Raw genomic sequence first — 27,044 nt, forward strand, 5'->3', positions numbered from 1 at the left:
ATCAGTGCATGCATAGAGCTTAGCTCTGAAACTAAGACTTATGGAAGTTAACAAACATGATATCAATAAATCTATCCCTGAAAAATTCACCCAGGAAAAATTAATCAAGACCTCTACCACCCAGATCAACATACAACCTTATCTAACAGTGATGACCTGCCTACAGCTGTCTACATGAAGAAAGGTGGTAAGACCATTATTTGCATGACAATTAGCCAGTACTAGATAATTTAAGACCTTTATTGTGCCAAAATATGAGGACCAGACCCATTCATTCGAGAGTGAAAATGGAATATGCATTGGAACAAGTTATCTCATTCCCCAACAAACATAACCTACACAAGGTACACCTAGGTCTCTTAATCCAACATTCGCCAACTGCCACTTGTGAAGATATTTGGGCCCAGGACATAAACCCACTTTGGGTATTGACGGTGGTTTATGTCCTGGACTGATTCCCACAGTGGGTTTATGTCCTGGGCCCAAACATCCACACAAGTGATGGTTGGCAAATGTTAGATTAAAAGACCTTGGTGTATTCTTACATTTCTCATATTTACATTAACATGGATGGGGTGGTGCGAGAGGTAAATGCAAGGGTAGTGGGTCAGGGATTGGAGATGGTTAAAGAAAATGGAGAAAAGTGGGAGGTGAGCCAGCTGTTGTGTGCGGACGACACTGCACTTGTGGCAGGATCAGAGGAGGGATTGAGGAAGTTGGTGACAGAGTTTGGGAGTGTGTGATAGAAGAAAGCTGAAGATAAATGTGGGTAAAAGGTGATGAGATGTTCAAGGGGTGAAAGTGGCAGCAGACTGGAAGTGAGCATTGAGGGAGAGTGACTGGAAGTGGATAGTTTTAGATACTTGGGTGCAAATGTGGCAGGAAAAGGTGGAGTGGAGGTGGAGGTAGAATGTAGATTGAGAGAAGCGAGTAAATGCCTTAGTGGATTAAAAAGTGTAATGAGGAATAGATATTTGAGAATGGATGCTAAGAGGAGACTGTATGAAGGAGTGATTGTGCCAACAGCACTGTATGGGGCAGAAACATGGAACATAAGAGAGGAAGAGAGAAGGAGTTTGAATGTGTTTGAGGTGTCTGAGAAGTATGATGGGGGTTACTAGGCTAGATAGAGTGAGAAATGAGGAGGTGAGGAGGAGAACAGGGGTGGAAAGGGAGTTGGGAGATAGGGTTGATGAAAGAGTATTAGGTTGGTTTGGACACATGGAAAGAATGAGTGAAGAAAGATGTGTAAAAGAGGTATGGAAGGCAGATGTGGAGGGAGTGAACATGAGGGGACGTCCTAGGATAAGGTGGATGGATGGGGTGAAGGGGGCTTTGGGGAAGAGAAGAATGTCTGTTGAGGAAGGATGGGAGAGGACAGAAGACAGGGGTGAATGGAGAATGGTTGTATATGGATGATGTTGTGATGTATGAGGTGGAATGGGTGGGGGGATGGGGGGTGAGGTAGTATGTGTGAGCAAAATTTGACGCAGCCCAAGAGGATTTCTTCCCGTCTTCTCCTTTTATTCATGGAGGGATGGAGAGGGGTGGGTCACCGATTTAATGAAGCGGCCTTGCTGTGGATGTGCTGAGTCTTGCGACACTGCTTCTGACCCAGGGCAGTGGACAAGGTGCAGGGATAACCCATCATCCAGGAGGTGCTAAGATGGGAGGGAGGGTGGAGTGGAGTGTATTCAGGGATGGAATGGGTGGGAATGATTTTATGCCTTTTTCTTTTTGGCTACCTCCCTTGTAAGGGGGAAAAAGCCTTGGTATATGTATGTACATTAACATCTAATTTTAACCACTTCACTTCGGGCCAAAATCTCGCAGGCAGCATTAGCTGCCAGACGTACGATGTTGCATCATAATACTCGCATTATGAAAAATAAAGTCACTGCTGTATCGATCGTTTTCTCTTTTACCCGTGAATTTTGATAACCATATAAAATATGATGAAGCCAGTTTATAGAGTATGGGGGTCACCCAGGTACAACTACAATATCATCAAGACGCCGACACATCGGCATCCTCGCGTACCCACTTGTTCCTCATGACGCCTATGTAGGCGTCACCGTATGGAAGGGGTTAATATATACACTATACCCATGAGAAATATACTCAGGCCATGGTAATTCTAAAATTATCTTAAACACAAGTTGCCATTTGCATTGAGCAGATGACATTGAAACAATGGTTGCGGTCACAAGGCCCACAAGCCCTTCTTGCTCTCAAAGCCCATGTGTACCTAAGAACTTCATAACATAGTTTGAGTGAATGAATTGTCATGGCAACCTTCCCATCTACAAAGATGCCACTTCATCACTCATGTCCATGATGTCAGTAATCTATCTACATACCAAGAGCTTTTTTTCCCCTTATATGGGAGGACCCAAGCCAAAGGCACATACCCACTACCATCCATTCCACTCCCTTCCGCCACTCCTTCCTCCTTCTCATCTTAGCTCCTTATGGATGACGGGTCATCCTTGTATCCTACTCACTGCCTTGGGTCAAAGGTAATGTAGCAGGACAGAGTACATCCACAGCAGGGTCATTTCACTTAAACAGTGACCACCCCCTCTCCATCCACTCATGCACAACAAGAGATGGGGAGAAATCCCTTTGGAATGTGTCAATACATCATTCACACATAAGCATCCCTTACTCATCCATCCCTCTCCCTTCCTTGCATAACAGTATCATCTATACAAAGCCACTTTCCACTCATCCCTATCTCCTGCATTCTTCCTTCCTCAACAGACATTCTCTTCTTCCTCAATGTCCCCTTCACCCCATCCATCCATTTCATACTCAGTCGTCCCCCCACATTCACTCCATCTACCTCTGCCTTCCACATCTTACTAATCTTTCTTCACTCATTCTTTCCATGTGTCCAAAACATCCCAATACTCTTTCATCAGCCCCATCTATCATCTCCTTTTCCCCTCCTACTCTCCTCCTTTTTCACTCTATCCAACCGGTTATAATGGATCTTTGGATATAATGACAGATCCTTGTCCCCATATTGTCCATTATATCGAGGGTTTACTGTAATTTCTGATCCTACTAATTTCTAATACTGGACAAACTTTGGGATAAAATGGATCTGTCCAGTATTTCCATTGGTTATAACAGATCCTTGGTTATAATGGATCTTCAAATATAACGACAAACCCGTCCCCATATCACCCATTATATCGAGGGTTTACTGTATTCAGTAGGAAAGAGAATGAGTATAACAACAGTAACTTTATATATTGTAATGCATGTCTTGTAATGCATCATTGTATATCAGGCAACCTGATGTGCACATGAACATTTGACTCGTATTGAAGAGGTTAAGATTTACTTCCAACTCACTACCATCTTCTACCCTTTTATACCTCATCACCTTGTTTTTACCCATATTTACCTTCAACTTTCTCCTACTGCATACCTTCCCAAACTCTGTCACTAACTCCCTTAACCCGTTGTGTACGACCGACGTAATATTACGTCACCTAAAAGGTTACCGCTGTGACGATCGACGTAATGATCCGTCGCGTAAGTGGCTTTCATTTGTTGCTATGTAACTTTTGAAATACCCGCCCCCTGAGCTTCTACCGGGTGTCACGTGATAGAGGAGTGATGGATCTTCCCAGGGAAGGAGCCTGATTGAGTTGCCAGTTTCCTAAACTGGTTCAATTTTACGGTAAACATGGAGGATGTATTTTCCGCGCCTCAGAATAAAAAGCCGAACGAGCGACGATTGACGTAATAATCCGTCACGTTTTAAAATACGAAATTAGCAAGAGTTATGACTTGTTTGGGTAAAATATGAATAGTATGGCACATTGGCATGTGTTATACCCACGCACAGTGTCTGCGCGCGCACCCCGACCACCCACGGCGCGACCCACGCACCCTCACCAGTTGACCCCTGACCTCTATTTTGTGCGTACTCGCTCGACCCCATTAGCGAAAATGCCGCGGAAATCACGTGCTATTTTGGACACATGAGTTGATTTAGTCCATAAACAGAATTTTTTTTTCACCTACCCCGTCGTCTCATAGGTTGCTCCCTACCACCAAAATACGCCAAGGTGACTTGTCTATTGATGTTTTTCTTACTATTTAGACCCAAATGAGTTGATTTAGCCCATAAACAGAGAAAAAAAAAATTTCACCTACCCCGTCGTCTCTGGCGTGACATTTTATTTTACCGCGATCGGCCGCAACGGGTTAATACCTCCCCTGACCTTGCCACAAGTGCAGCATTGTCAGCAAACAACTGGTTTACCTTCCACTTCTCTCCATTTTCTTTAACTGTCTCCAGTCTCCTATCCATTAACCTCACCTTTACTTCCTGCACCAACCCATCTATATATACATTGAACAGCCATAGTGACATAACATCCTTGATGCAGTCCCACCTTTACCTCAAACCACTCACTCTTTCTATTTCCAATTTTAACACAGGCTCTACTATTCTCATAAAAACTCTTGAGTGCCCTTAATAGATTTCTCTCAATCCCATATGTCTGCAAAACCTCGAAGTGCCTTACTGTCTACCCTGTCATAAGCCTTCTCTTAATCCATAAAGGCCCAAAAAATATCCTTACACATTCCTAAAGCTTTCTCACATATCTGCCTTACCATAATAATAGGCCAATAAATACTCTAAATCAAGCTTATTTAGAAAATATAAGGACTTATCAGCAAATACTTGTATCTTCTGTTCAACACTCAACAGCTAACTTTGTCTTAAACACATGGAACTTTCACTTTGTTTTTAAAAATAAGCTGATGATAATAGTTCCCAGGTACCTCCAGAAAGTAAGCTAATACAATCTAGCTTCCTCTGAACTCAATCATTGTGACATTACAGCAGATATGAAACTGAACCAAAAACTTAATAGAACTGCATGATCCTACATAATTTTACATAAATTTTTGTCATAAAACCATTGCTCAGAATTAATGCGGGCACAGTTTTAAGATGCATTCAAGCTTAGTGTCATTGGACGAGCAAAGGAGCATGGCAATAGAGCAACAGAATGGTATTATTATGGTGTATTTTGTGCTAATAAGTGTTTCTTTATAGTTATTGAGAATGTCATATAAATGAAAGGTTATTTTGATTTTTTTGGTGTGATATGTGCATATTTTTCCCCTAAACATTCCATGCCAAAATCTGGGTGTATCCAATTGGCCAGCAAATATGCTATTTGCTTCCCTTCACCTTCATCCCCACTCCTCCAATCCCTGCTATATATGACCCTAAATATCAAAAGTCTTTCTCTTCCTCCAGTCTGACCCTTAAAATTCACCTCCAATTTACTGTCACCCTCACCCCCTTACACTTCTCTTTATTTTGCTCATATCTACTTTTAGCTTTCACCTTACTGAATTCTGCCACAAAGAACTTCAGTTTATTCTCTGACTCAGCTAAAAGTGCAGTGTAACCCACAAACAACAACTGGCTAACCTTTCACTTCAACTCTCATTTACTGGTGGCACAGGTACACTGTAGCTGGTTAGGGGGCCATACAAACCCCACATGGGCCATGCATGAGCCCCTAATCTCTCTAAGACACACCACAACACCCTACAAACTATACAAAACAAGGCCTTAAAGACAATTCCATTACAAGGTACACAAATGCAACCCCTACAGACCATTTCCACCATGAAATGTAAGTCTTTAAAGTCAAGGATCACCTCGACATGAGAGGCACACAAACACTTGCTGCAGCCTCCACAAATGCAACACACCCACTACACTACATAGCAGAACACCCACACATGCCAAGAAACATCAAAAACACACCTAAATACCCATATTACACACACATACTCTCTTCTCTTCCTCCACAACCACCAGACACCAGAGGGATATCCATAATCATATTGCTCTATCAACAAACTGAAAGACAATACCTTGCTGCATACCAGACCCCCTGATATCCATCCCTCTGAATCCTCTCTTCCCCAAAAGGACAGAGTCCACCTGGCCAGACTTCAATGCGGCCACCATCCATCCTATTGTACACAATCACACATGCCAACAACACAATATACACTCTAAAGGATTTGTGGGAAAACCCCATTCCAGCTGTGGCATTTCTCAGGGAGACAGGACTGCTTGGCCAGTCAAGGGAATGACAACAATAACAACTCTCACTTACCAGATCCAAACCCCTGCCTAGCATCCTTGCATTTATTTCCCATACCACCCCATTCATATACATGTTGAAAAACCATGGTGACATTATATAACCCAGGCACAGCCCCTCCATTCCCTATCCTAATACATGCTCTATTCATGTGAAATCTTTTGACCACTCTCAGTATGAACATGAATATGGTTCATTTGTCAATGTTGCAAATGTGTAATTTTCCCATGATAAATATGTTTTATTTTTCTTGAAGTGTACAGAGGAAAACAACCCAAGAAAAAAAAAATCTTTTACCACTGCACATGAAATTTTATTAGAGCTAAAGCTTGATTAGCCACACGTCAAATTAAAGAAACATATCTATTTTCAAGAAAATAGAATGGCAAAACCAAAGAAAATAGTCTGGAGCCATGAAATGGAGACTACCACTCAGTCCTACTCTTGAAATCAGATGACTATTTCCTGAGGTTTAAAAATTCCCTTCTATATGAAATGTGTTGAACATTCTGGCTCCACATTGGACAGCAACAGTCCTCATACCCTCCCATTGATCTCTAAAAAGAAATTGGACTTTTGATTGTATTGTATTACTGTGGGACAATTTCTATGTCACCATTACAGTGAGAGTTAGGAAGAAATTGCCAATTTCCAGATCTCCTTATGTAAAAAAGTGGAAGAAATAGGTAAGAATTTCACAAAAACATTTTGGGCCCAGTCCATCAACCAAGTGTCAAGCCTTTTGTGCTACACCTCTAGACAAAGATGAGGGTGTTGTTGTTGTTGTTGTCATTCTCTGGACTGGCCAAGCAGTCCCATCTCCCTGAGGTGCACCATGGCTTGAATGGGGTTTTCCCACAAATCCTTTATGGCGTGTATATTGTGTTGTTGATGATCATCATTGTGTACAATGCAGTCTTCCATAATGTGTTTACAAAGGATTACAAAGGTGGAGCATGCCGACAGGAGACCTTTTGATCCATATCTAGGTCGGATGCAAAAAAAAAAAAAAAAAAAATCATATTAATAATAAATTAAAACTATAATAATGTAAAAATAACAAATAAAATACATAAATAAATGCATAGGTATAGTTGAATAACAAACAAACAGGTAAATAGTAAATGATTATAAATTGACATATAACTAATAATAAATGAAAATCAGACAGACAAATTATAACAAAACAAAAACAAATAATATAACATAGATTATAATCATTACAGCATCTTACTTAGGTATTTATCTAAACGATTCTTAAAGCTTCGAACTGAACTACATTGCACTACCTGTGCAGGAAGTTTATTCCATTCATTAACTACACGGTTGGCAAAGTTGTTTCTACCTACTTCCAAATTGAATCTATTTCCGGACAGTTTCAGACTATTGTTTCTTGTCTGATTCTCATTCAATGTGAAAATTTGGTCACTTTTGATGTTGTCAATTCCCTTTAAAATCTTAAAGACCTGTATCAAGTCACCTCTGAGTCTACGCTTTTTTAGGGAAAACAGATTCATGTGCTTAAGTCGATTTTCGTATGATTTATTTTTGATATTTGGAATCAGTTTTGTGGCTAGCCGTAGTACTTTTTCCAATCTGTCAATGTCTTTAATGAGATTCGGTGACCATATGGAAACAGCATATTCCAAATGTGGACGAACTAACGATTTATATAGCTTGTTAATGAGTGATGTACTTTTGAAATCAAAAGATCGCGCAATCAGTCCTAGAATCTTATTTGCTTTCTCAGAGGCTGAAATACACTGCTTGGATGATTTGAGGTCGTTACTGATAATTATGCCGAGATCTTTTTCACTATCCACTTTTGTTAACGAATTTCCAAATAACTTGTAATCGTACTTACTGTTATTTTTACCCATGTGCATTACCTTGCATTTACTTGTGTTAAATTTCATTAGCCACTTTTCAGACCATTGCTGTAATTTATCTAAATCTTCTTGAATATCTAATTGGTTTGAGTGATCATTTGCCACTCTGCACAGTTTTGTATCATCAGCATGGGGTGAAGTGGTACATCCTGGACAGTTATCTGCATAGCTGTCATTCACCCTCTTCTGGTAACTATCAAGGGCTGGATGGTGGCTGCACCACAGTCTGGCCAGGTGGACTCTGTCTTTTTTTGGGGGGGAGGTTTCAGAGGGATGGTTATCAGGGAATTTAGCATGCAGCAATGTATTGTCTTTCAGTTTGTTGATGGAGCAGTGAACAATATGATTATATAGTTCTGGAGTTTGGTGTCTGGTGGTTGTGGAGGAAGTGAAGAGAGTATTTGTGTGTGATATAGGTATTTGGGTGTTCTTTTGAAGTTTCTTGCCATGTGTGGGTATTCTGCTACATAGTGGCTGCAGCAAGTGTTTGTGTGCCTCTCATGTCAAGGTGATCCTTGACTTTGAAGACTTTTGTTTCATGTGTAAATGGTCTGTAGGTGTTTTATTTGTGCAGCCCGTAATTGTCTTTAGGGCTTTGTTTTGTATGGTCTGTAGGGTGTTGTGGTGTGTCTTATTGAGATTAGGGGCCCATGCAGACCTTACATAATTCATCCCTAAGCATATGCATTATCTGTATACTGTAGTAATAGTTTCTGTCCAAATATTGTTCCTGCAATTGATTTAAGTGCATTAAGTCTAGGTGTGCATTTTGTCCTTATGTTTGTTGTTTGAATGGCATGGACGAATCATATGTTACACCAAGGATCTTGGGTGTATGTGTGTATTTACCTAATTGTAGTATACATGAAAGGAGCAACACTCACTGGGTCCTGTCTCCTATTCTATAATTTTCTAACATACCTAGGCTCAAATTCATGTACAGTTTCAACTTAATCTATATCCTTGATTTCCAATTATCATATTTAATTTCAACTCATGTATTGTTTGAGGTTGGGCTATATCACTTCCTAAGCTATTCCAGGTATTTATACATCTATACAGAAAACTGTATTTCTTCACATCCTTTGGACATTTAGACTTTCTTAATTTACTACCATGACACTTTAAACCCATCCCATCTTTAATCATATCTCTTCTGTCAATGCAATCTATCCCCTTTAGTGATCTGAATACTATAATCATATCCTCTCTCTCTCTCTCTTTTTTTTTAATCTTTTAAAGTTGGACTCTGTGTGGGGACCATACTACTTTAATCTTCTGCAGTAGTCCATACGTCTCTCCCACAATCCTGTTTATATGTCTATCAAGTGACAGGTTCTTTTATCAACATTCCTCTTTCTTCTTTTTTGCTTTTGTAATGGGTTCATTTTCCGAGGAATATTATAAGGATGTGCTTTTGCTGTTATTACCCATTTCCAGTACTTTGCATTTTTGGTATTGAACTTCACTCCACATTATTGGCTTCATGAAAAAATAGTGTTTAGATCTTTTTGCAATAGTCTACCATCCTCCTTGTTTTTCACTTTTCTCATGATTTTTGCATCATCTGCAAACATGTTGGCATAGCTTGTTGTTCCTTCCATCATGTCATTGACATAGACAAGAAACATTATTGGTGCAAGCACTGAACCTTGTGGAACTCTGCTTGTTACTGCTTTCCAGCTTGACCTCTTATCCTTTACTACTGTCCTCATGTACCTTTCTTTCAAAGTCTTTAATACATTCTAGTAGTTTGCCTTTCATGCCAAGTTGCCATCACTGTGTGTGGTATGAGAGTTGATCATGAGGTACAATGTGTATTTGTGTTCTGCTATCCAATTGGTGAAAAGTGTGGCTGAGGATTTAGTTAAGGCTATTTTGAGTCTAATTGTAGTGAACCAGGTGTGTCGAGGTACAGTTGTAGTATTTCTGCAGCTTTGTCTGTGCATGTAACTGTTGTTATTTGCATAAAAAGAGATTTGTATTTCTGAGGTGCCAGGTGTGGGTATATCATGCATGTATACTGTAGATTAAAGAGTGTGGGAGAAAGAGCTAAGCCCTGTGGTACTCTGTTTTTAAGGTTTCTGCTGTGTGATGATTGGCCATTATATGACATAGGCATTTCTACCTCCCAGATAATTTGCAACTCATCTATTGGTATTATTGTGCATTTTTGTGTTACATATTTTGTTTATGAGATTGTTATGGGGGATGGCATCGAAAGCTTTACTAATGTCTAGTGTTATGAGAAGTGTTCTGTGTGGGGACTTATCCGAACTGATGCCATCAAAAACTCTTTGTATGAGGTTTATCGGAAGAATGTGGAGTGTAGTGGTCTAAAATCATATTGTGATTCAGCAAAGAAGTTATGTGGTGTAACAAGATGTAGTATGAGGAGTTCTATGACTTTGCAGGGGGTGCAAAGAAGTGCGATTGAGCAGTGTGATGCTGAAAATGTTGGGTCTTTTTTGGGTCTGAGGATGGTGATGATTTTCCCATGCTTCCTGACATCAGGTATGGTGCTGTGTGAATAGCTGTAGTTTGCAATGTTGGTGAGTGCATGTATCCCATGTGGTCCAAGGTGTTTTATGTGGATGATACTTATACCGTCAGGGCTACATGCAGATGTTTGAGGTTATGGATTATATGCTTCATCTGGCTGTCTATGAAGGGTGTGTAGTCTGGATCTGAGGGGAAGTCTTTCTTATATTGAATAATGCATCAGTCATCAGGGTGTGAGGTGAGATGGCTTGTCTGTGCACAGACAAGATGAGGGTGTTAATGGGTTCTGAAGATGGGAGGCAAGATGATTTTCACTGATGTCCATCTTACAAAACCATCACTAGCAGGTATCCATCATCAGTCCTTTTGACATTCTAACCACATGGAAATAAGCCACCATTCTATTCACCATGTTTTAAATAATATCCATCTCAAGGCTACCAAACAAATCTTAGGAATATGAAGTTAATTTCATGCAATAAATACATGATTAACATATGGATGCCAACAATACCTGGTGGTGCTGGAGAACCTCTCTGGTTGGTATCCATCCTGACTGATGAGCTTCCCAATCACTTACATGTATCCAGTTTTTATTGCCCAAAGCCAATTTGACCATCTGAATACGTTCTGTTGCATTTAGAAGACCCTGAATATAAGAGGAAAAAAACACATTACTAAATAAGTGATCAATATAAAAAACATTAGGAGTAAAAATGATTCCCAGCTAACTATAGCTATGTGTTTTCACTCCTTACATTTCAGAAAAACAAACCCATTCTCACTCTTTCAAGCCAAATAGGTCATTTCATGATTTTGCTCTGGTTAATGCTATGCAATTCTATTAAACTTTATAGAATCTTTCTCATTCTTAAGGTTGAAAAAAAAAAAAAAAAATCAAATCAGCCCACCCCACACAGAAGATACAAAACACTTCATCCTATACTTCCCTACTCTCATATCATCTAGACCACACAATATCTCTTCCTTGAGCCATGGGTCTTCTTCAAGAGACTTGGGGCAACGGACTGATTGATCTTTTCTAGCTAGACAATTCTATAATTATATTTCCATTCAACTTCAGAAAACCCCTTCTTCTTAGTATATTCAACAAATGAGTACCTCTCCATTATGTTTTACTAACACTCATACAACTAGGATTCTGCATTCCAAATGACATCATTCAGTTGACAGGAAAGCCCACAAGTAAAACTTTTTTGTATTTTATTTAGTCATTTGTTATAAAAGAGTGATATGACCATTATATGATTAACATGGTCCCAATGACTCAGCAACATGCAAATGCAGAGTTCACAATACAGTAAAAGCTCTAAAATCCAGATGCCAATAATATGTATTTCTGGATAATCTAGACCTCCTCTTGGCCAGCAGTGAAGTTCAGTGATACAGAAACAAGGGAACTTATTAAATAAACTGGAAAGATAATAAAATATCACATTAAACTAATGTACAAATAAAAATACTATAATAGCTTTCTATTTCAAAAGGGAAATAAATCATAAAAGTGTAAAGAAAATACTGTACAAGTACTGCAACAAAATATAGAATAAGAAATAAATATGAACATGATAAGAAAAACATATTAGTAACAAAGAGTAAGTTATGGTTGGGACATCAAAAAACTCATCAATTCTGAATTTTCCTTAATCTGGACTGGATTATATCATCACGTAGTATAGACTTTTTAGTTTTTACAATAAATCTAATGATTCATACAGCAGAGGTCCCTGAACAAATGTTTGCTCAATGATTCCCTGCAATTACAAAATAATCTTTTTTACGATCATTTTTCCTTGAACGAAAGGCAGATCTGGTATAACAAAAATAATTTTGGGTACTCCTGAAATGTTATGAACTGACCTAGCAACCATAACAGTAATAATTTCTAGGGCCTGCCAGGTAAATTTAATTTTCTTCCAAATTTACATACACCTGTTTATAGTTAATTAATGATAAGGCATATGGATCACCAAATCACTCAATAACTAGCATGTTTTCTTATTTGCCATAAGTAAATCTACCATAAAGTTGGAGGGTGAAAAAATTTCAATTTGTAGAATCATGGACTTGATAATTTGGAGGAAAACCCAAACAATTTAGTACTCCTATGAAAATGATTGTGATGCCTGGATGGGTTGGTCAGTGGCATTTTGAGAGTACAGACGCTCCTCAACTTACGTTTTAGTTACGTTCCGAACGGCTGAACGTAAGTTGAAAATGAACGTAAGTTGTTACTGTACGTTCTAGTAATGTATGACCGTTCATACTGTACTATACATCCGTAAATTCTATTACCGTATCTTATAAAACACCCCTAAATCATTAATTATACACATAACATTGTAAAATACAGTAAACTTCCACTTATACGAACTCCAAGGAGGATTAGAAATGTCCGATTAACCGAAATGTTCGGTTAATCCGATTTTGTATGTTTCATTCCCGTAGAGTTTTATGATGTAATGTCCTCTGCAATATTCGTACCTGTAAACTTAACATACGCATGGAAATACTTATAACGTTTGTGCCATGTAAACAATGGACGCAGCGTCATGCGTAAGTATCGTTTGAACTACGGAGAGTGCGCTAAACTAAGAAATTCACTCAAAAAAAAAAAGAAAAAAAAATTTACAGTCAGTTCAAACGTAAAATTGAAAAAACGTAAAACGAATGAACGTAAGTAGAGGAGCGTCTGTACTTAATCGAGAGATTAGGTACTCTCAAAATGCCACTGACCAACCCTACATCCAGGCATCACATCTATTCCTATCTATACATACACACACATACACACACACACACTTTTCTCGGATGGATGGCGAGGATTAGAGTTCTGAAGAAAAAGTGAAATTTTCGTGGACCTCAACGCAAAGGAAGTACCTATTGTATTTACAGGGAAGGGGATAACTCGTGGTATCGTGGGAAAGTGAGGAAAAAGGAGAAGGGGAGGGATTACTGAGAGAAATGGAAGGAAATGAGGAAGGGGAAGACTTGGTCCAAGAGGCCAGACGTCTTGTAAACAAACGGAGGACCGATGATTCTGGTCATGGGATTAACAAAAATGTAAAAATTAGAAATATAGATAAGAGCAGAACAATGGAAGGTGATGATGATAATTTCCAGGGATTTAATGAGGGTGGGGGGGATACCAACCTCCCCCGATTGACAAGACTAGAGGAGAAACTTGATAAGATGATCGAACATTGGGAAAACAGGTTCGGTAACGTAACCAACATTGCGCAGAGAGTTGAAAAGTTGGAAGAACTAGAGAAGGCGAACAAAAATTTAACTAATGAAATAGAAGAATTAAAAAGACAGTTCAAAGAAGTAAAAGAGGAGAATGAAGAATTAAAGAGGAATAATAAAGACAATAAAGAGGCCATAGCAAAAGAAGCACAGGGTTGGAAAAAAATCCAGGAAAACAGTAAAGTTGCATTTACTGATATAATTAAACAGCAAATGAAAGAACAAACTGAAGACTCAGTTATCAAAGTGATGAGACAGATGGAGAATACAGTGAGACTTAGCAGATAAAAAGAAATGTATAATTATATTAGGAATGGAAGAGAAACATAACCTAGATAGAACTTCAAGAATCAATGAGGAAAAAGAAAAAGCAGTTTACTAGAATTAGTTCAGGAAGATGAACCTGAAATCAGGAAACAAATTAAAGAGATGTATAGACTCGGAAAGTATAGTACAGATAAGACCAGACCAATTAAGATTAAATTCAGGTCACAAACGATGGCAGAGAATATCTTAACAAAAACAGGGAAACTAGCAGCAAGCGAACAATATAAAAAGGTATGGATAAAAAGAGAAATGAATAAAGAGGAAAGAGAGGAGGAAAAAATGAGAAGACATGAAGCTAAGGAAAAAAACGAGATGAGAACAGTCAGAAAAAGAGAAGTTCTATTGGAGAGTAGTGAATATGAAAGTAAGGAAATACGACATACTAGAGAAAAACAAATGGGATACAGAGAATACAATGGAAGTGGCAGAAAACTAAAAGTGTCTTACACAAATATAGATGGATTAATAACAGGATTGAATGAGCTGAATGATTATCTGAAGGAAAAAGAACCAGACATAATGGGAATTGTAGAAACGAAATTAAAAGGTCCACTACCACCCAACAGTATAGGACATGATGCATATAATTATTGGATTAGAAACAGAGAGACAAAGCAAGGGGCTGGAGTTATGTTCCTGACTAAGAAGGATATAAACGTGCGGTGTGTCACATATGGAAAGAATACAGTAGAGATGATTATGATCGAAGTGGAAGACAGAGATAAGAAGAGCAGAAAGTTTGTGATAAATTATGTACCTCCAAAAACAGCCTCGTGGGAATAGAGTGAACATAAAAGTATGTTAGAGGACACAAGGATAACATTAAATAAGATAATGGAAGATGGAAGAAGAATAGTTATGATGGGCGACTTTAATTGCAAAGAAGTCTGCTGGGAAGAGATGACAGTAAAGGGTGAAGACAGCTCATGGGGAAATGTTCTACTCGAGATGATTATTGAACATACAATGACACAGTGGATACAGGAGAACACTAGGTATAGAAATGAAGAACCATCGAGACTAGACTTAATAATCACATCTGAACCTAGAATAGTGGAAAAGATTGAATATAAAACACCAATAAGTAAAAGTGACCACATATTGATTGAACTGGAACTAAATGAGGAAAAATACATGAAAAGAAATGAACAATATAGAAAAGGAAGAATGATGTATGAAAAAACAAAAACCTTGATAAAATAAGAGAATTCTTTCAAAATGAAAACTGGGAAGGAATATACAAAGAAGAAACAACAGTGGAAGAGAAATAGAATATTTTGACAACCTGAAGAGATCAAATGGAAAGAGAAAGTCCCCCCTATGAAAGAAATAGAAGTAACAAAGAACGAAATAATGAAACACTTGAGTAATCGTTATGTCAGAAAATCGCATGGACTAGATGAAATAGCAAACTGGATTTTGAAAGAATGCAGGAATGAACTGGCAGACAAAATACATAGCATAATAAACAGTTCCTTGAAAGAAGGAAAAGTTCCAGAAGATTGGAAAAAAGCAAATATAGTACCTATATATATAGGGGGAAATAAAGAAGACCCTACCAACTATAGACCAGTCTCTCTAACAAGTATATATATATATACATACCAAGGTTTTTTCCCCCTTACTAGGGAGGTAGCCAAAAAGGAAAAGGCATAAAATCATTCCCACCCATTCCATCCCTGAAAACACTCCACACCCCTCCACTCTCCCTCCCATCTTAGCACCTCCTAGATGACGGGTCATCCCTGCACCCTGTCCACTGCCCTGGGTCAGAAGCAGTGTCGCAAGACACAGCACATCCACAGCAAGGACGCTTCATTAAATCGGCGACCCCCTCTCTCCGTCCCCCCATATAAAGGAGAGGACGGGGAGAAATCCCTTCGGGCTGCGTCAAAATTTTGCTCACACACACTACCTCACCCCCATCCCCCCGTCCATTCCACCTCATGCATCACAACATCTTCCATATACAACCATTCTCCATTCACCCCTGTCTTCTGTCCTCTCCCGTCCTTCCTCAACAGACATTTCCCTCTTCCCCAAAGCCCCCTTCACCCCATCCATCCATCTCATCCTAGGACGTCCCCTCATGTTCACTCCCTCCACATCTGCCTTCCATACCTCCTTTACTAGTCTTTCTTCACTCATTCTTTCCATGTGTCCAAACCATCCTAATACTCTTTCATCAACCCTATCTCCCAACTACCTTTCCACACCTGTTCTCCTCCTCACCTCCTCATTTCTCACTCTATCTAGCCTAGTAATCCCCATCATACTTCTCAGACACTTCATCTCAAACACATTCAAGCTCCTTCTCTCTTCCTCTCTTATGTTCCATGTTTCTGCTCCATACAGTGCTGTTGGCACAATCACTCCTTCATACAGTCTCCTCTTAGCATCCATTCCCAAATGTCTATTCCTCATTACACTTTTTAATCCACCAAGGCATTTACTCGCTTCTCTCAATCTACATTCTACCTCCACCTTTTCCTGCCACATTTGCACCCAAGTATTTAAAACTATCCACTTCTTCCAGTTGCTCTCCCTTAATGCTCACTTCCAGATTACTGCCACTTTCACCCCTTGTACATCTCATCACTTTACATTTACCCACATTTATCTTCAACTTTCTTCTATCACATACTCTCCCAAACTCTGTCACCAACTTCCTCAATCCCTCCTCCGATCCTGCCACAAGCGCAGTGTCGTCCGCAAACAAGAGCTGGCTCACCTCCCACTTTTCTCCATTTTCTTTAACCATCTCCAATCCCTGACCTAATACCCTTGCATTTACCTCTCGCACTACCCCATCCATGTATAAGTTGAACAGCCAGGGTGACATAACGCATCCTTGACGAAGTCCCACCTTTACCTCAAACCACTCACTCTCTCCATTTCTAATTCTGACACAAGCTCTACTACTCTCATAAAAACTCTTGACAGCTCCCAGAAGCTTTCCTCCTATACTGTATATGCGCATAACCTCCCACAGCGTCTGTCTACCCTGTCGTAAGCCTTTTCCAGATCCATAAAGGCCCAAGAAACATCCTTCCCCTTTCCTATAGCTTTCTCACATATCTGTCTTACCACAAAGATCTGATCTACACAACCTCTACCTGTCCTAAACCCACACTGTTCCTCACCAATTACTCCTTCTGTTCCTCTCCTAATCCTCTCAATCAAGATCCTCCCATAAGCCTTCCAAACTACACTTAACAAGCTAATCCCTCTGAGACTACTACATTCACACTTGTCCCCCTTTCCCTTGTAGAATGGAACTATACAAGCACTCCTCCAGTCCTCCGGCACTCTACCTTCTCTCCAACAAACATTAAATAACCTCACCAGCCAGTCCACCATCACTGTACCTGCTTTCATCATCTTAACCCATTCAACTCCGATGACAAGATGTCTTGTCATTAGGTCAAATAAAACAAAAAATCATAATAAAACAACAAAATGTTTGATGATCAAACAGCACCAGAAAAATATGACGTCGTCAGTCCTCCTCGAGGAGGACTGATGACGTCATATTTTTCTGGTGCTGTTTGATCATCAAACATTTTGTTGTTTTATTATGATTTTTTGTTTTATTTGACCAAATGACAAGACATCTTGTCATCGGAGTTGAATGGGTTAACTGCTACCTTCACTTCATCCTTCCTTATTTCTCCTCCATTTTCCTCACTCATCACTCTCATTTTCTTAGCATTTCCCACTGCAGCTATCTTTCCCTCCCTATCCTCCTTCACATTTAGCAACTCCCTAAAATATTCTGCCCATCTTCCCCTTACTGCCTTCTCCTCCATTATCACCTCTCCATCTGCACCTTTTACCTTTTCTTCTCTACTTGATTCGCCTCCTCTTCCTCTCTTAATTTCTTTCCAAAACATCTTTTTATCTTTTTATTATTTACTCTTACCCCATTTTACATCTGCTCTCCTCTTTGCCTCCTTTACCTTTTTCTTTACTTCTCTTTTCTTTTCTTTGTACGTCTCATATGACTCCCTTGTCCTATTCTGTAACCAATCTTCTCTTCTACAACCTTCTTCATTTCCTCATCCCACCATTCACTACCCTTCCTTCTATTTCCTCCTGTCCTTCTTGTTCCACACACCATCTTTGCACACTTTGTGATTCCCTCCTTGAACCATCCCCATTCCTCCTCCACACCTACCTCTACTCTATCCTTCACTCCCTCCCACTCCTCCTTCAGCTTCTTCTTGTACTCCTTCTCCTTTTCCTCTTCATTCAAAGAGTTCACTCTAAGAACCTCCCTACCTTTTGTCCCTTTCCTCTTTCTCCATCTGTCCTCCACTCTCAACTTACCTTCCACCAGAAAATGATCTGATATTTCCCCACCCTCTCCCCTTAGCACATGTACATCCTTAATTCTTCCTATCATAATCCTATTTACCACTACATAGTCCATTAAAGCTCTATCTACCACCCTTCCCTCCACCACCCTCTCCCATGTGTACTTATGCTTGACTTTCTTCCGAAACACTGTATTTGCTATCATCAACTCTCTTACTAGACACATTTCCACCATCAACTCTCCACTACAATTCTTTCCTGGAACTCCACATTTCTCAACCACTCCATCAATTGGATCCTTTCCTACCCTAGCATTAAGGTCTCCCAGTACTATTACATTTACACTTCTCCCTAAACCCTCTATGCAATGATTTAAATCTATCCAAAAGGCCTCCCTTTCTTCTACACTCTTCTCACTGCCAGGCCCATATGCACTTACAAAAACCCACATCTCCTTTCCCAGTTTCACCTTCATTCACATTATCCTTGAGGAAACCTCCTTCCACTCCACTACACATTTACCTATCTCTTCACTTCCTAGTACAGCCACCCCTTCCCTCCCTCGCCCTCTCTTCACTCCTGATAACCTCCCACTTACACTCCCAAATTTACACTCACCCTTCCCTTTCAACTTAGTTTCACTCAAAGCCAACACATCCATCTTTCTTCTCACAAACATACTACCTATCTCTTCCCTTTTACTCTCATCTGTACCACATCCATGCACATTAAAAGACCCAAACCTTAGGGTGCTGGTCCGAGAACTTCCAGACCCTCTTATGCCTTTGCTTTTACTTTTAGGAATGTGCCCTGTGGGGCTACAAGGAGAAGGATGCCTAGTCCCACTCCCCGTCCCTTTCTTTTCGCCTCTTGCGATCCAAGTGGGAATACTTGGTGGCAGTATTCTTTTCCCCCACCATAGAAAAAGAATACTCAGAGAAATAGTACAGGACAGCAACAAGGGAGGGTTGGGGGACAGCATAACGGAGGGACAGTCGTAATATAAAAGTGTCATCATTTCTCTATGAACAGAGTTTTCCTCTATCATAGACAAAATGATGTGTGGCTCTGGTCCGTAGGGGCGCCCCATATAGACCCTAAATTATCGACTGCATGCTACTTTGCCACAATAACAAGCAGCCAATACCCCAACTATAGACCAGTCTCTCTAACAAGTACAATAGCAAAAATTTGTTAAAGAATTATCAAAAGTAGATGGGTAAAATATTTAGAAAAAAACAACGTGCTAAATCCATGGCAATTTGGATTCAGACAAGGACGATCATGCATCACCAATTCAATATGTTTCTATTCAAGGCTAATAGATATAATACAAGAAAGAGATGGATGGGCTGATTGTGCATTTCTAGACCTAAAAAAAGTTTTTGACAAAGTACCACATAAGAAGTTGCTTAAGAAATTAGAAACTGAAGGAGGAATACAGGGCAAACTGCTTAAATGGATGGAAGACTTTTTGCAAGAAAGAAAAATGAGAGTAGTGATAAGAGACACTCAAAATGGGATGACGTAATAAGCGGTGTTCCACAAGGAACAGTTCTGGTCCCAATAATGTTTGCTATATATATTAATGATATGGATGAAGAAATTGAAAGTTATACGAGCTTCTTTGCAGATGATGCAAAACTATTAAAAAAAAGTGAACACGGAAGAAGATTGTGAGTCACTATAGAGTAATCTAAATAAAGTATGGGAATGGAGTAGGAAGTGGGAGATGGAGTTCAACACTAAAAAGTGTAGTATAATGGAATTTGGAAAAAGCAAAAACAGAATAACAGGATCATATAAATTGGGAGAAGAAGGAATAAAAAAAGTAGAAAATGAGAAGGACCTGGGAGTCATTGTTATGAATAATATGTCACCTGAGAAACATATAAATAAGATTTTTGGAGAAACTTGTAATTTAATAAGAACAATCAAAGTGGCATTTACATACCTGGATGAAGAAATGGTGAAGAAAATTCTAATCACTGATAAGACCAAGATTGGAATATGCAGCAACGATATGGTCACCAAGTACAAAAAAATGTATAATTTTTTTTTGAAAGAATACAAAGAGCAATTACAAAATTGGCACCAACACTCTCAAAACTATCATATGAAGAGAGACTAGCAAAACTTGAACTACAGACACTAGAGCAAAGAAGAGAGAGAGGAGATTTGATAGCTATTTACAGAATCATGAAAGGCATAGAAATTATTGATAGAGAGAATCTGATAAAATGGGATGATAGAAATACAAGAGGGCACGGAAAGAAAATCAAGAAAGACAGCTATAGAAGAGATGTGAAAAAGAACAGCTTTCCTCACAGAGTAATAGACAGTTGGAACAAGTTAGATGAGAAAGTGGTGTGTGCAAAAACAATACATGAATTTAAAAATAGTTTAGATAAAATGAGATACAAAAACGGGACACCACAAGCATAGCTCCCCTTCCCATAAAATACAACTAGGTAAATACATACATACGGTTCTCGGTATTTAATATGGAAAGTCAGCATACGCGGATTTGGTCATACGCAGTAATTTCAGGAACCTAACCCCCGCGTTATTTGAGGGACTCCTGTACACACATACATATACCAGACTTTTTCCCCCTTACAAAGGAGGTAGCCAAAAAAAACAAAGGCATAAAATCCACTCCAACCCATTTCATTCCCACATACTCCACTCCCATTCAACCCCCTCCCTCCCTCTTATCTTGGCTCCTCCTGGATGATGAGTCATCCCTGCATCTCGCCCAGTGCCCTTGGTCAGAAGCAGTGTAACAAGACACAGCAAAGCCACTTCAAAGTTCAAACAATGAAATTGAATCCTTCTATGATGACTAAGTCAGGTAATGGATCTAGAAAAAAGTAAATACATATTGGTAATAGGCAACTTTAATGCTAAGGTGGAGAAGAAAATAAAAGAGGAGTTGTACATTGAGAAGTTTGGAGTAGGTGAGAGAAATGACAGAGGCAAAATGTTGGTAAATTAAGCAGAGAACTACACCATGAGAATAATGAACACTCATCCAAAAGAGTAGTCATAAATGGACCTGGAGAAGTTCAAATGGAACATGAAAGAACAAAATAGACTTCATATTAGATGAAAGCAAGAGTGTTAGCAATGTTATGGTCATAAATAAAGTAAATATAAGTAATGACCATAGAATGGTAGATAGCCCAGCTAAATTCAATTTTAGAGTAGGGAGAAATAAACTAGGTTAAGTATATCAAGAAGGAATTTTAGTAAGAAATTAAAAAGATTCAAAGCACTGTCAAAGGTATAAATCTGAAAATTGGAGGCAAATGTGGGTAAAAACAAGATGATGAAATGTACAAGGGTAGAGGATGGCAGTGAGTTGGAAACAAGTCTAAAAGGAGAGGCTAGAGGAAGTGGATAGCTTTAGGTATTTGGGGTCACATGTGGCAGAAAAGAGAGGAATGGAGACTGAGAGAATCAAGTAAATGCCTTGGGGGATTAAAAAGTACTATGAGAAAGGGACAACCAGGAATGGACGCAAAGAGCAGATTGTATGAAGGGGATTGTGCCAATGGCATTGCATGGGGCAGACACTTGGAATTTAAGAGAGGCAGAGAGGAAAAGTTTAAATGTGTTTGAGATGAAATGTTAGAAGTATGGTTGGGGCTACTGGGTTAGATAGAGTAAAAAATGAGGAGGTGAGGAAGAAAGTGGGAGTGGAAAAAGAGATGGCAGATAGGGCTGATGAAAGATTACTGGGATGGTTTGAACACATGAAATGAATGAGTGATGAAAGATTAGTAGAAGAAGTGTTGAAGGCAGAGGTGGAGATAGTAAACTTGAGGGGACGATCGAAGATGAGATGGATGGATGGAGTGACGGGAGCATAGAGCAAGAGGGGAATATCTATTCAGCAAGGAAGGGAGAAGGCAGGAAATAGGGATGAGTGGAAAATGACTGTGTATGAACGATATTCTTATGGAAGGGAGGGATGTGGGGTAGGGGGTGATTATGTGTGAATGATATTTTGATGCAGCCCAAAGGGATTTCTTCCCATCTTCTCTTTTTCTGTATAAGGGAACAGAGGGGGGGGGGGCTGCTGATTAAATGAAGCAGCCTTGCTGTAGATGTATTGTGTCTTGCTGCATTGCTTTTAACCCAGGGCAGTTGGCAGAAGCAGGGATGACCCATCATTCATAAGGAGCTGAGATGAGAGGGGTAGAAAGGATGGTGGAGCGGAGTGAAATGAGTGGGAATAGGTATGTGCCTATCATTTAACTATCTCCTTTATAAGAGGTAAAAAGCTCATAGAATATAGAACTGAATAGATAAAATAGTGAATATCATTAGGGAATTGGCAGAGCAAGTAGGAAGTACAAAAAGCATTAGAGAAAACAAATACTCCAAAGCTACAAATGACCAAAGTAAAAGAAGGACTATGCACATCAAAAGCAGGAGAGACAAAATAGAGAACAACTAAACAAATTTATCAACAAAATGCAGAGATCAGAGAAAAGATATGGATGAAATTGAGGAAACTATTCAGAAAGGTAAAAGTATAAAAGGGCCAAGCAAAGACATGCTTTAGGAAGGCAGCAAATGATATCTTTGAAAGATAGAAATGGAGAGATCATAAAATGCTGACAGAACAGAAAAAAAAAGAGAGAGAATAGAAGAATTAACCAAGAGCTTTACTCTCATCAAAGACTGTAGTTGAGTTGGCAAATTCATCTGTAGACATTAGTAGTGTACCAGAAGTTACAAAGGAAAATGTTGAGTTTGCTCTAAAATATATTAATTGAGGAAAACCACCTAGGGTAGATGGTATATCAACAGATCTTCTGAAAGACCCAGGGAAATAAGTTCATGGTAAATTAGCACAATTGTACATCCAGTGTTTATGTCAATAAAGTTTTCTTGAATCATGGTGTAATGCTATATTGATTTTGGTTCATAAAAAAAGTAGACCAGAAAGACCTTAGTAACTACTGAATGATTGACTTGTTATCAAATGTATATAAAATATTCTGTACAAAAGTGGCAGTTGCCGACAAGTCTATCAAAATAAACACCATGTGAGGACGGAGCTCTATTAGTACAATGTTTCCCTGTTTACAGCTTTTTCAAGTACATATTTGTAATACATATGACTGAGATTAAATAAGAAGAACTGGGGGAATGGGGGGAGGGAGGGATGGAGATAGGGAGGAGGGATTTACTGAATATTAGGAAAGGTTAAGGAGGTGTACCAAATGTCTGGGAACAGGAAAGGTTTAGGATAACATAGAACATTTGCCTGGGTGAAGGACATTAGCTCACAACTGAGGAACAAAAGGAAGAAGAAAACAAGGGTGAGCAAATGTCTACAGAGGGTGGATAACAACTTTGAGAAAAAAATATATATATTTTGGAGGGCAACTAGGGATAACTTAAATTTTTTTTTTTGGCAATAGGTATCAAAGGAATTAGGTGGGGCAAGATATTGAAGATACCACTGTTTTGTTCAATTGTGTCAGTTCCTTGTATGATGGCTGCTTCCAAATATTTTCTACAGATCTTGTCAGGTTCACATACTAGAAGTTCTGCATTTTCCAAGTCCATCAAGTGGTTGCTTCTGTTCCTGTGTGCAACACACATGTCGGTGGTGGCATAATGGTGGAAATTGCATCAGTATTCCTGTATCCGGGTTTTTTGATCACATGATGTTACCCTAATGTAGGGTTTTTCACATCCCAGGCACAGAATCTGATAAACACTGGCTTTATTGTCTGGCATTTTGCCATTGTTTATTTTCATCCTTAAACACTGGCTTTATTGTCTGGCATTTTGCCGATGTTTATTTTCATCCTTGTGATGTCTTTTAATTGTCCTACTGGTCTGGCACACTACTTCCAAGATGGTTTTTAAAATAAAAGTCAGATTGGTGGCAACGTCACTGGTTGGTAACATGAGACATTTAGCTCTCCCGCTCTGCTGCCTACAACCTTTGAGAATCTCAATGGGATGTTTTCTGCATCTACAAGGAAATCTGGAAATTTTAATTTTAAAAGTTTCCCTGATATACCAGCACTCTTCTTCTAAGTATTCTTCACTGCATATTCTGAGTGCCCTAAGGAAGAAGCCTATCACTACTCCTTTCTTGACCCTGATGTCATGGTGGGAGTAGAAATGAATTAAATCGTTTTTGTTAGTGGGTTTTCTGTATACTTTAAATTTCAGCTTATTTAATCTCAGTCATGTGTATTATGACTATGTATTTGAAAAAGCTGTGACAAGTGAAACATCATACTAATAAAGGCTCATCCTCACATGGTATTTATTTCAATATATTCTTTAAGATCCTTTCAAATAGACTAAGTAAAGTTTTGGATGGAAACCAACCAAAAGACCAAGCAGACTTTAGTTGTGGATAGTTGACTCTCAACCACTTGAGCTAATGAATCAACTAATTGACAAAATGACAATACAATATATCGCTTTGTTTATCTTTTGTATATTATGTGAGGGCCTTTGACTTGGTTGATCAAACAACAATACTAAACTTGCTACGTCAGCAGGGTGCAAATGAACACATCATAAGGGTTCTAAGAAAGACTTATGGAAAAGGTACTGCTCAAATGCAACTACACAAAGATATAGAAAAGATAAAAATCTAGAAGGGAGTATGGCAAAGGAATACAATTTCACCCAAACTATATTCAGTTTGCTTGGAAGAGATTTTCAGAAGGGTGAGTTGGGAAGAAAAAGGTTTGAAGATTAATGGTAAATATCTTAATAATAACTTAAGATTTGCAGATGACATTACAGTAAACCCTTGATATAACAGACAATATAGGGACATGGGTCTGTTGTTATATCCGAAGGACCGTTATAACCAAGGATCCATTATATCCGATAGAAATACCGGACAGATCTTTTACATCCCAAAGTTCGTCCGGTGTTAGAAATTAGTAGGATTAGAAATTATAGTAAACCCTCAATATAATGGACAATATGGGGACAGGTCTATCGTTAAATCTGAAGATACATTATAACCAAGGATCCCTCACTATATTGGATGAAAATCCGTTATAGCAAGGGTTTGTCCAGTCAGATTTTTTGTCTGTTGTATCAGATATCCGGTATATCAAGATCAGTTACATCAAGGGTTTACTGTACTCTTATTTCAGAAAGAGCAAAAGACTTGCATTAATGCTAAGTGATCTGAAGAAGATAAGTCTTAAAGTAGGTTTAAAAATGAACGAGTAAAACCAAAGTAATATTCAACAGGAAAGTTCAAAGTAAAGAAATTATAATCGATGGTGAAAATCTTCAAGAAGTTGAGGAGTATAATTATTTAGACCAGACTGAAAAAGAACAATGATCACAATACATACATACATAAACCAATGGCTTTTTCCCCCTTACAAGGGAGGTAGCCATAGTCAAAGGCATCCACTCCCACCCATTTCATCTCCACATACACCACCCTTCCCTCCCTCTTTATTTATTTATTTATTTTTGGCTCCTCCTGGATGACAGGTCCCTGCATCTCACCCACTGCTCAGGGTCAGAAACAATGTAGCAAAACACGGCACATCCACAGGAAGGCGGCTTCATTTAATCAGCAACCTCCCCCTCTTTGTCCCCTTATGCAGAAAAAGAGAAGACAGAGAAATCCCTTTGGGCTGCGTCAAAATATCATTCACACATATTCCTACACCCCCATCCTCCACCCACTCACTTCCATGAACCACAGCATTATCCATACACAACCATTCTCCACTCACTCATACCTTCTGTCTTCTCTTTTCCTTCCTCAACAGACATCCTCCTCTTTCCCAATGCCCCTTTTACCTGGATGAAGAAATGGTGAAGAAAATACTAGTCAGTTTGATAAAACCAAGATTGGAATATGCAGCGAGGACGTGGTCACCAAGTACAAAAAAAAATGTATAACAAAACTTGAAAGCATACAAAGAGCAATTACAAAATTGGCACCAACACTCTCAAAACTATCATATGAAGAGAGACTAGCAAAACTTGAGCTACAGACATTAGAGCAAAGAACAGAGAGAGGAGACTTGATAACTATTTATATAATCATGAAAGGCATAGAAAGGATAGAGAGAATCTAATAAAATGGGAGAGTAGAAATACAAGAGGACACGGAAAGAAAATCAAGAAAGACAGTTATAGAAGAGATCTGAAAAAAAAAAGTTTTCCCCACAGAGTTATAGACATTTGGAACAAGTTAGATGAGAAAGTGGTGTGTGCAAAAACAATACATGAATTTAAAAATAGTCTAGATAAAATGAGATATGAAGATGGGGCACCACGAGCAAAGCTCCCCTTCCCATAAAATACAACTAGGTAAATATATATATATACATATACATACATATACATATATATACATATATATATATATATATATATATATACACATATACAGGTAGTCGTCGACTTACGACCTATACGGCTTACGACTGATCGACTTTACGACCACGAGATGGTGCAATAATATCTAACATTTAATAGAGTAATAGAATTGCAATGTTATGCCTGGCAGTGCAGTACATTACTCCGCACGCTGCGAGACGCGAGTACGATAGTTTTG

The 27,044-nt window shown here is 38.9% G+C and overlaps 1 protein-coding gene across 1 annotated transcript in view; it reads right to left on the reverse strand.

Annotated features, from left to right (window-relative positions):
- Positions 1-27,044, reverse strand: part of Nmnat (nicotinamide mononucleotide adenylyltransferase) — a 134,330-nt gene that overhangs the window by 62,257 nt on the left and 45,029 nt on the right. The window contains exon 3 of the mRNA XM_076199399.1: positions 11,064-11,198. Coding sequence (XP_076055514.1) covers positions 11,064-11,198 — 135 coding nt within the window. The remainder of the gene's footprint in view (positions 1-11,063; positions 11,199-27,044) is intronic.

This window comes from Oratosquilla oratoria, chromosome 16, assembly GCF_046742065.1.
Source record: "Oratosquilla oratoria isolate Oo_2021 chromosome 16, ASM4674206v1, whole genome shotgun sequence".
Lineage (NCBI taxonomy): Eukaryota > Metazoa > Arthropoda > Malacostraca > Stomatopoda > Squillidae > Oratosquilla > Oratosquilla oratoria.